This window comes from Megascapheus bottae, chromosome 35 (assembly GCF_031878675.1).
Source record: "Megascapheus bottae isolate mThoBot1 chromosome 35, mThoBot2.hap1, whole genome shotgun sequence".
NCBI classification, from domain to species: Eukaryota; Metazoa; Chordata; class Mammalia; order Rodentia; family Geomyidae; genus Megascapheus; species Megascapheus bottae.
Genome location: NC_143543.1, coordinates 885843 through 896545, shown reverse-complemented (window position 1 = coordinate 896545; position 10703 = coordinate 885843). Strand labels below are relative to the sequence as shown.

Sequence of the window (10703 nt, the reverse complement as noted above, 5' to 3'; positions counted from 1 at the left end):
GGATGGATGGATGGATAGATGGGTGGATGGATAGATGGGTGGATGGATGGATGGATGGATAGATAGATAGATAGATGGATAGACAGAGAGAGAGAGGGATGGATAGATAGATAGATAGATAGATAGATAGATAGATAGATAGATAGATAGATAGATAGACGGACAGATAGATAGATACATACATAGATAGACAGATACATAGATAGATAGATAGATAGATAGATAGATACATACATACATACATACATACATACATACATACATACATACATAGACAGATAGATGCATACATAGATAGATAAATAGATAGATAGATAGATAGATAGATAGATAGATAGATAGATAGATAGATAGACGGATAGATAGATACATACATAGATAGACAGATAGATACATAGATAGATATAGATAGATAGATAGATAGATAGATGCATAGATACATAGATAGATACATGGATACACAGATACATAGATAAATACATACATACATACATGGATGGATAGATAGATAGATAGATAGTCACCTAGACAGTCAGATAATATATTATATATGCATATTTTTTCTTTTCTTTTCTTTTTCCAGTCCTGGGTCTTGAACTCAGGGCCTGAGCACTGTCCTTGGGCTTTCTCAAGGCTGGAGCTCTACCACGTGAGCCACAGCTCCACTTCTGGCTTTTTCTATGCATGTAGTGCCAAAGAATGGAACCCGAGTCTTCATGCATGCTAGGCGAGCACTCTACCACTAGGCCCCACTCCCGGCCCCACTGTAGCTTTGTTAATGTCAGAAATAAAAATTTAAATACAGCAAATAATGGAACAGCCTAAACTCTCCCTTTAAAAGTTGCTTTAAAATAGGCTTTACAGACAATAATAATATTAGAACAGCTTTAACCCGATACAGGTGGCTCCCGCCTGGCACCCCAGCCCCTCAGAAGGCTGAGATCTGAGGACCACAGGTTCAAAGCCAGCCCGGGCAGGAAAGTCCAGGGGACTCTGATCTCCAGTGAACCACCAGAAAACCAGACGTGGAGCTGTGGTTCAAGGGGTAGAGCACCAGCCTGGAGGGAAAGAAGCTCAGGGACAGTGCCCAGGCCCTGAGTTGAAGACCCAGGATGGAAGGAGGAGGAGGAAGAGGAGAAGGAAGAAGAGGAGGAAGTAGAAGAGGAGGAGGAGGAGGAGGAAGAGGAGGAGGAGGAGGAGGAGGAGGAGGAGGAGGAGGAGGAGGAAGAAATGAAATAAACAAAGAAACTTGCTAGAGTCTAACTTGACTGCCAGACGTCCTCATTGCACATGGCGTCGCCTCCGCTCAGAATATGCAATACCCAGCCCATTCCTGGGTGTTGTTTTCTAAGACAAAAACTTTCCAGAGAGAGAGGAAGGAGGGAAGGAAGGAGGGAAGGAAGGAAAGAAGGAAGGAAGGAAGGAAGGAAGGAAGGAAGGAAGGAGGGAGGGAGGGAGGGAGGGAGGGAGGGAGGGAGGAGGGAAGGAAGGAGGGAAGGAAGGAAGGAAGGAGGGAAGGGAGGAGGGAGGGAGGGAGGAGGGAAGAAGGGAGGGAAGGAAGGAAGGAGGGAAGGAAGGAAGGAAGGAAGGGAGGGAGGGAGGGAAGGAGGGAGGGAGGGAGGGAAGGAAGGAAGGAAGGAAGGAAGGAAGGAAGGAAGGAAGGAAGGAAGGAAGGAAGGAAGGCCAGCAGCAAAACCCAAAAATCTCTCTCTCCTCTCAGGAGCCAAGAGATAAGCGAGGAAAAGGGAGGAAAAGGCGGGCAGCTCTGAGCGGCACAGACCCGGATTTAATTTCCTCATTAGCGGGACCCACACCACCCGCGCCCAGTATCTGCCAACAATCTGATATAAAAATCCACACGCGTGATGAGGAATAATTGCTGTTCAATTACTGCCGTGCAGGTGCAAGCGCGCCCCAGCCGGGGAAATGAGAGAGGAAAGGGGGGGGGGGAGGAAAAAATGAAAAAAGCAATAAATAAACCTGCTCGGGGATTACAGGCGCGGGGGTGAAAGCCTGGACCCCCTTTGGCAGAGTTGGAAGGAACCCTGGACTCAGAGGGATGAGCGGCCTCCCTGGGACACATCTTTCCATTTGCAGGGTTGTATTTCTTTTGCTCTTTGTGTCTGTGTTGCGCTCGGGGACAGCAGCCAGGCCCTGAGTTCAAGACCCAGGAATGGCCAAAAAGAAAAAAGCATATCGGTTACTATGAAACAAATAATTTCATCTATAGAAGCAGAGGTTAAAAACACAAAACTGAACAATGGCAATTAACAAAATATTAAATCTGGCACAGCACCGGTGGCTCAGGCCTGAGGCTGAAGGTTCAAAGCCAGCCTGGGCAGGAAAGTCCAGGAGACTCTGATCTCCAGTGAACCACCAGAAAACCAGACGTGGAGCTGTGGTTCAAGGCGTAGAGCGCCAGCCTGGAGGGAAGGAAGCTCAGGGACGGCGTCCAGGCCCCGAGTTCAAGACCCAGGGTTGTCACACAAACGTGCCTTAATTTTACTTTCTCCTGAAATTCAGTTTTGTTCACCGTCTTGTCCCTTCGTCAATTCCCATCCACTGCTTTTTTGTGAATTCGAGCCCGTTGGTTCCCCAATTTACTTTCTGGTCAGAATCCAAACGCTGCCTCCAAAATAACAAGTTGCGTCCCGTTCATACGACCCCGTTCTCTTCTCAAGCACAGACGTTGCTTTTTTCTTTTTGTCTCACACCACTTCATCTCTTAATGATTAACAAAGCACAAATTATAGTCATCTCAAGTTAGTTCTGGACCCAATACTCAGATTTCTCCCTCCAAAAAAAAATAATAATTTAAAAAAATTACATAAAAATAAAAATCCTTTCTCGGTGCAAGCACACACGTGTGGGTTTCAGCACCACAACTCCTGCGTCATTTGAGTCCCGGAGTGATTAAATGTCTGGTTCACATCTCCCTGTCTCTGAGTTCCCAGAGGTTTCAGCAGGACATTGAGGGGCGAGGCAGGAGGGCAAGGAAAGAAAAAAAAAAAGGCTTCAGAAACTTTAGCCAGGAGATGTGAAATTCCAAGCAATAATCTCATGTATTGATGTATTTATTTTTGCATCAGAAGGGCAGAGGTAAAATTCAGACGCCGCAAAACCACCAAACAGAAAGGGTAGCTGAGGTGGGGGGATAGGAGAAGGGACTGGCATGTCTGTGAGAATAAAGGAAGAGACGTCTTAAGGCCCATGGGGCACTTCTCGTCCTCCGACGCCATCAGAAGAGTTCACCCTGCCATCTGCCTGCCTCTGCTGGAGCTGGGCGAGAGATTCGTCTTCTTCCAGGTTGTCTGCAACACGATCCCCTACTGTGTCCTGGAGCTGCGCTACCTCAACCACCAGGCTGCCATCTTGAATTTGTGTTTCCTTGGGACGTCCACTCTGGCTCCAGTGTGTGTGGGCTGGCTGGCTCAAACCCACGTGGAATCCACAAAGAAGCTCCTCTCTGCGTGTTTAGTCCTCCATCTTCTGGGTGAGTCTCCCCCCCCCCACTCTTCCTCCTCCTCCTCCTCCTCCTCCTGGTTTGACCACTAATCCAGATGGATTTTTCCACCATGTTCTTTTGGATTCTCTCTAAGTAGTGGTACCGAGCGGATTTTCCATCCCGTTGGGCAGTTTGTGAGCACCAGGCCTCTTGACCCCTGCCACCCCTTCTCCTCTCCCCGACCCCTCATTTCATGGGCCTCCAATTCTGCCTTTAATGAGCTGAGACAGGGAGCAGAACCGGTTTCAATGAGTGCAAACTTGACTTTGTCAGTGCACGTGTGCGAGGTACATTCCAGGTCCCTTTGTCTTTCCTTGAATTTATTCACTTTTCTTTTTCTTTTCCCCAGTCCTGGGTCTTAAACTCAGGGCCTGAGCACTGTCCTTGGACTTTCTCAAGGCTGGAGCTCTACCGCTTGAGCCACAGCACCACTTCTGGCTTTTTTCTATGTATGTGGTACCGAGGAATCGAACCCAGTCTTCGTGCATGCTAGGCAAGCACTCCACCACTTATGTCTTCTGTATTCTTCTATATTCTTAATGATGGCCATTTGCCACTCAGGAAGCTGAGATCTGAGGGTCACAGGTTCAAATCCAGCCCGGGCAGGAAAGTCCAGGAGACTCTGATCTCTAATGAACCACCAGAAAACCAGACGTGGAGCTGTGGTTCAAGGGGTAGAGCGCCAGCCTGGAGGGAAAGCAGCTCAGGGACAGCGCCCAGGCCCTGAGTTCAAGACCCAGGACGGGCACAAAACAAACCAACAAACAAAACAACATGACAAGAGAAGAAATTATCAGAGTAGTTTAACAGAGAAAGCAAGTAGAGGAGGGATTTCGATGCAGACACTAAGACATTCAAGTTCTCGTGCAACAAGCAGTCAGTGAAAGCGCCTCGGAAGGGAATGTGTAAACATGTAGAAAACATACCTGTGACACAAAACAAACAAACAGATTTCCTTGCAAGAGCCTTACACGCTGCCATCTACCAGGTGAGACAAAGGGGTGAAGGGAATTTTAATAATGTATATGATATGAGGGCCGGGAGTTTGGCCTAGTGGTTAAAGTGCTTGCCTAGCATGCACGAAGACCTGGGTTCGATTCCTCGGTACCACATACATAGAAAAAACCAGAAGAGGTGCTGTGGCTCAAGTGGTAGAGCTCCAGCCTTGAGAAAACCCAAGGACAGTGCTCAGGCCCTGAGTTCAAGACCCAGAATGGGTAAAAATAATAATAATAATAAATGATATGCAATCTGCCATTTATAGATTGTCTATGCATAGGAATTCTAGGCTATATATCATATATTACCATTATGAATGTAAATGCTCTTAATTATGTGTTGTATAATTATTCATTATAATCTTATTATATAATGTGTGATCCTCGCCCTCCCTCCCCTTCTCCCCTCCCTCCCCGCTCCCGTCCTCCCTCCCCCTGCAGGCTCCTCCCTCCTCTGGGCCCTGGCTTTCCCCTGGGCTGAGCACCCCGCTGGCCTGCCAGCAGAGGCTCGGGGATGCCTCTTCCACGCTGCCCTCTTGGTCATCTCGCTGGGCTCGGGAGGCATCCGAGCCCTCGCCTGTCCACCCTCTGCCTGTCCAGCCGGGGCCCCGGAGCAGACGCCAGGCTGTACCTGGTAGGTGGCCAGACGGGAAAGCAGATGGCGAATGGATGAGAGGAGAAACATGGACGGTCGATAGACAGATGCACAGCTACGTGACACACACGGAGGACGCTAGGTCATAGATGGGTACATCATGGATGATGACGAGAGAGTCATAGATAGATAATGGATGAGCGAGACACTGCAGAGATTATAGAAAGATGACGGAGAGATAGATGAGAGATACATGGAGGGATAGAGAGACAGAGAGAAAGATAGAGAGATAGATAGATACATACATACATAGATTGATTGATAATGGATGGGTAGATGGATGATAGATAGATACATAGATACATAGATGGATAGATTGATAGATGGATGGATAGATGGATAAATGGATGGATAGATAGATAGATGATAAAGATAGATAGATGGATGGATACATAGATACATAGATAGATAGATAGATAGATAGATAGATAGATAGATAGATAGATAGATAGATAGATAGATAGATGGATAGATAGAGAGGTGGATGGATGGATGGATGGATGGATGGATGGATGGATGGACGGGCAGATAGATAGCTCTGGTGACAGATAATAGATGATTGATGGACTGGATAGATGATAAATACATGTGATGATGATGATGATGTTGATAGACAGACAGACAGCCAAACCGATAGATAACAGACAGACAATCCGATGGTCCACCGGTTCTTGCTGGTTATCCTGGAGGACTTCCCCTCCGGGGCTGGCTTTGAACCCCGGGTTTCCTGGGGTCGGTGGGCCCTGGGCGGTCAGGGCCTTGGCTTCTCTCTCCACCCCAGGCGGTACTGGTTCAAGAAGCTGGAAACCACCCTTGTCCTCCTGGGAATCTCCTGCCTGCAGGACTCGGCCTCCGTCTCCTGCCTCCTCCTCCCGGTGGCCTCCGGGATCACCGCTGTCCTCTCGCTGGCGATCGGGAATCACGAGCAGACGCCCCAGCCGGAGCCTCGTACGCCAGTGGTCCTCTTATTCTATTTCCTTCCCTTTAGATCACAGTGGAGACGCCATTATTATTATTATTTGCTTTGGATTTTTCCAATGTCCTCCATCATCCTCCCCATTCTAATGACATTAAAATGAACAACAGAACCCTCAATCATTCCACTCATAGAGCCCAGGGCCCCGATTCTCACGGCTGCTCGCTTTCTGGGGGCTCCCTTTCAAAATCCTTCCACGCTCTCCTGCGGGGCCGTGGTTAACCTGGAAGAGAAGCGATGGCATTTTTGTTTGCTTTGCTGTTTTATCCACTACTAGCGTATTGAGAGGTTGCCTTTCCAGATGGGCGGTGCACACATTCCATGACCCCCCTTGTCATTTCTCCCCATGGCCACCGTGTCAGCATTGGCAGGTGACATGGAGGGGGGGGAACGTGTCTCAACCATCTAGAGTGGGCGTCACCCTCTTATTCTGATCAAATAGCCTAAGACAGCTCATCCCTGGACCAAAACAGAGACGTAAAGGTACAAAGAACCAAACCTGCTTTCCAAAATGGAATTTCATAGATTTACATATAGGTATAGGTATAAATATGTAATAATGGCCACCAGCTTTCAATCTGGCCATCAACCATTTAACCTTGCGCTCCTGTTTTGTTTTACCTTGTGGACACCTCAGTGTCTTTGTCATGCACATTTAAACCAGAGCTTGAGGGCTGGGAGTGTGGCCTAGTGGTAGACTGCTTGCCTAGCATGCACGAAGACCCAGGTTCGATTCCTCGGTACCACATATTTAGAAAAAGCCAGCAGTGGAGCTGTGGCTCAAGTGGTAGAGCTCCAGCCTTGAGAAAAATCCAAGGGCAGCGCTCAGGCCCTGAGTTCAAGCCCGGGACTGGCAAAAAAAAACCCCAAAAAACCAGAGCTTGAATTGCTCATCGCAGTATTATCTCTCTCTCTTCTCTTTTCTTTCCAACTTCCTGCTTTTTTTTTTTTCTGAGTTCACAAAGAGGCTTCTGAGAATTTATAAAGACAGCGGACTTGTTGTTTTTTATAAAGCGGAGTCTACACAACACCCCTGATCACTCAGATAAAAGACGTGAGTTTTCACCCGTCAGCCCAGCCCCTCAGCAGGCTGAGATCTGAGGATGGAGGTTCAAAGCCAGCCCGGGCAGCAAAGTCCATGAGACTCTGCTCTTCACCAGAAAACCAGACGTGGAGCTGTGGTTCAAGTGGTAGAGCGACCAGCCTGGAGGGAAAGAAGCTCAGGGACAGCGCCCGGGTCCTGAGTTCAAACTCCAGGACCAACAAAGGAAAAAGCAATATAAATATTTTTACTTCAATGCATTTAAATGAACTCAGTTAGATTCCATTTTGTGTGTAAGTCTCCCAGTCCTGGGAGACATATATATATATATTATATATAATATATTACACACAACATACATTATTATATATTATATATTTTATATATTATTATACATTATTCTATATTCTATATTTTATATACTATGTATTATACATTATTATACATTATATAATTATATATAAATTAAAGTGGGACGTGAAGGGAAGTTGCAGGGTGCTTGCTCATTCCCGAGAGGCGAAGGATTCTTCTCCCGCTTTGAGGGGTTGTGTTCTGTCGTCTTCGTTCCCTTTGTTCATTTTTTAGTATTGTTGTGATTTTTAAGGGCAGCTGCCAGGCCTTTGAACAAAACCCCCCGTGGAGACCACAATTCTTCTTGTCCACATTGCCGGCTGCAGGCCTTTGTCCGGGGGCCTTTGTCATTGTCGTCTGAGCGCCATTCCCCGGTGCTGAGAGCACGGTTTTCATACTAACACCCAGTCCCCTGCTTGTCCGCAGCCTTCGGCGTGGGGGGGGACACCTGTCCCCTGAGGTCACAGCTTCCTGGCCCCGAGGTAGCCAGCCCGGGAGATCAAGTCACAGAGAGACGTGGCGGCCCCTCTGAGGTTCAGCGGGGAGACGGGGGATCTGTCCCCAGACTTCTTCCTCTGTTCCTCTCCCAGCTCCTACACAGAATGTGCCTTCTCCAGGTAAGCAGGGCCACAGCGCAAGCCCCGGAAATGTGGTGACTGCGTGTGAACCTCACAGGCCCTTCTCTGTGTTTCCACTCACGTGTAAAAACTCCACACCTATAACTATATCTGCTGCACGTATAGACTTACGTATTTATATTATGTTTATGTACATGGATACTGTATAAAAATTGATAGATAAATAAATGGAGGATGGATGGATGGATGGATGGACAGATAGAGAGAGAGAGAGGGAGAGAGAGAGAGAGGGAGAGAGAGAGGGGGAGGGAGATTGCAGACACCAGTGGCTCCCGCCTGTCCTCCCAGCTCCTCAGGAGGCTGAGAGCTGAGGATCACAGTTCAAAGCCGCCCGGGCAGGAAAGTCCAGGAGACTCTCATCTCCTGATCAATCCCTTGGAAAGGAGACGGGGAGCTGTGGTTCAAATGGGAGAGGGCTCGCCTTGAGCAAAAAGAAACAAATGAATAAAGACAAGCTCCAAGACAGCACCCAGGCCCTGAGTTCAAGCGCTAGGCCCGGCGTGGGCGCACACACACACACACACACACACACACACGCACAAAGACACACACACAGAGAGACATACACGCACACACACAGACACAGACACACACAGACACAGACACACATACACACACAGGGACACACAGACACACACACATGCACACAGACACACACACAGAGACACACACACACGTACACAGACACACACACACCACACACACACACACACACACACACACACAATCTCTGGCACAAACCACAGATTGCAAGCTCTTCTCCAGCCACGAGCGGCTAATGGGGGCTTCAGCAGGTCCGGCTCTGGGGAGGCAGAGGAGGCGTCGCCCCCACCCGAGGTTCCGCCCCCCCAAGGGCCAAGGCCCCCAGAACTGAAACACCACGGGATTCCATATTTGAAGTGTGGCGCCCATCTGCGACCATCGGGCCCCAGACCCAGCTCTGAACGACGGGGACAGGAAAGCCAAGGAGGCCGCGGTTGGAGGAGAGAGAAAAGAAGACTCTATGGCGGCCATTACTTCTGAACACTCTGAAATTCAGAAAGAAAAACGTGTTTAAATGTTTAAGAGGATTTCGGAGAGCTGGAGCCGAAATGACATGAATGTCCTTCCTAGACGCACAGGACGCGGGCCCCAGGGTGAGGTCACCCCGTCTGTGACTGAAGCCCATCATAACCTGACGTCCATTAACAAGAACCCGCGTTTCAATCCCCAACGGAAACTTCCAGGCCAGGCGGGGAGCCACTGAGGTTTACAGCTGCGTGTGCAGCCCAGGGATCTCTCCCCCCCTCCCTCCCTCCCCCCCTCCCTCCCTCTCTTCCTCTCTCTTCCTCATCCTCCTTCTCCTCCTCCTCTTCCTCCTCCTCTCCTGCTCCTCTTTCTTCTCTTCTTCCTCCTTATTTTTCTCCTCTTCCTTCTCCTCCTCCTCTCTTCCTCCTTCTCCTCCCCTCCTCCTCCTTGTTCTCCACTTCCTCCTCCTCTTTCTCCTCCTTCTCCTCCTTTTCCTCCTCCAACTCTTGTCCTCCCCCTCCTTCCCCTCCTCCTCCTCCTCCTCTCCTCCTCCTCCTCCCAGCATTCATTCTCTCCTGATTGGAGGTTTCCTGTCCTGGGAATCCGTGGAGATGAGGAGAGGAGCGGCGGGGAGATGAGGACGCCCATCCTCCCAGGGGGTGGAAGTTAAGCCTGAACGTGCAGGTGAGCAGACACAGAGCCCCACCTGTCCTCCCAGCCACTCAAGAAGCTGAGATGTGAGGATCGCAGGTTCAAAGCCAGCCCGGGCAGGAAAGTCCAGGAGACTCTGATCTCCAGTGAACCACCAGAAAACCAGACGTGGAGCTGTGGTTCAAGGGGTAGAGCGCCAGCCTGGAGGGAAAGAAGCTCAGGGACAGTGTCCAGGCCCTGAGTTCAAGACCCATGAGTGACAGAAAAGAAAAGAATACCAGGACACTAGATCTTGAGATCTATAAGTGCATACATGTACACACACACACACACACACACACACACACACACACAGTAACTGAACTACGCCTTGTGCGTGGCAGAACTGAAATAGTGTAAGTCCTGTGAACACAGACAGACAGATGGATGGATGGATGGATGGATGGATGGATGGATGGATGGATGGGTGGGTAGATGGATGGATGGATGTGTGGGTTATGGATGGATGGATGGATGGTGGATGGTGGATGGATGGGTGGATCATGGATGAGTGGGTGGATGGTGGATGGTGCAGGGAGAGGCTGGGGAGGACAGCAGGGAGAATGGGGGGAGGATGGCAGGGAGGACGACAGGCCAGGCCCAGGACCCCCCTCTCTCCCCGTGCTCCCGCAGGGCCCCTCCGGGTTCCTCCTGCAGGCCTCGAGCTCGGACTGGAGCCGGGGCGGACGTCTGCTGCCCGTGGCCGCGCTGGCCGCGCTGGGGTCACTGCCGACTGCCGCCCTGAGCCCCGTGCTGGACGCCGCCCGGGCCCGGGCCGCCCCGGGGGGGCTGCTGCTGTGGGCCTGCTCGGGTGAGTGCTCCCCCCCCCCCGCTCCTCCT

At 49.9% G+C, this 10703-nt stretch overlaps 1 protein-coding gene across 1 annotated transcript in view; it reads left to right on the top strand.

Annotated features, from left to right (window-relative positions):
• Positions 1-3210: 3210 nt before the first annotated feature.
• Positions 3211-10703, top strand: part of Slc15a5 (solute carrier family 15 member 5) — a gene marked incomplete at its 3' end in the record, with an annotated part of 17698 nt that continues 10205 nt past the window's right edge. The window contains exons 1-8 of the mRNA XM_090324450.1: positions 3211-3493; positions 4945-5137; positions 5940-6110; positions 6269-6351; positions 7954-7961; positions 8014-8144; positions 9066-9141; positions 10497-10674. Of these exons, the coding sequence (XP_090180576.1) occupies positions 3211-3493; positions 4945-5137; positions 5940-6110; positions 6269-6351; positions 7954-7961; positions 8014-8144; positions 9066-9141; positions 10497-10674 (1123 nt within the window). The remainder of the gene's footprint in view (positions 3494-4944; positions 5138-5939; positions 6111-6268; positions 6352-7953; positions 7962-8013; positions 8145-9065; positions 9142-10496; positions 10675-10703) is intronic.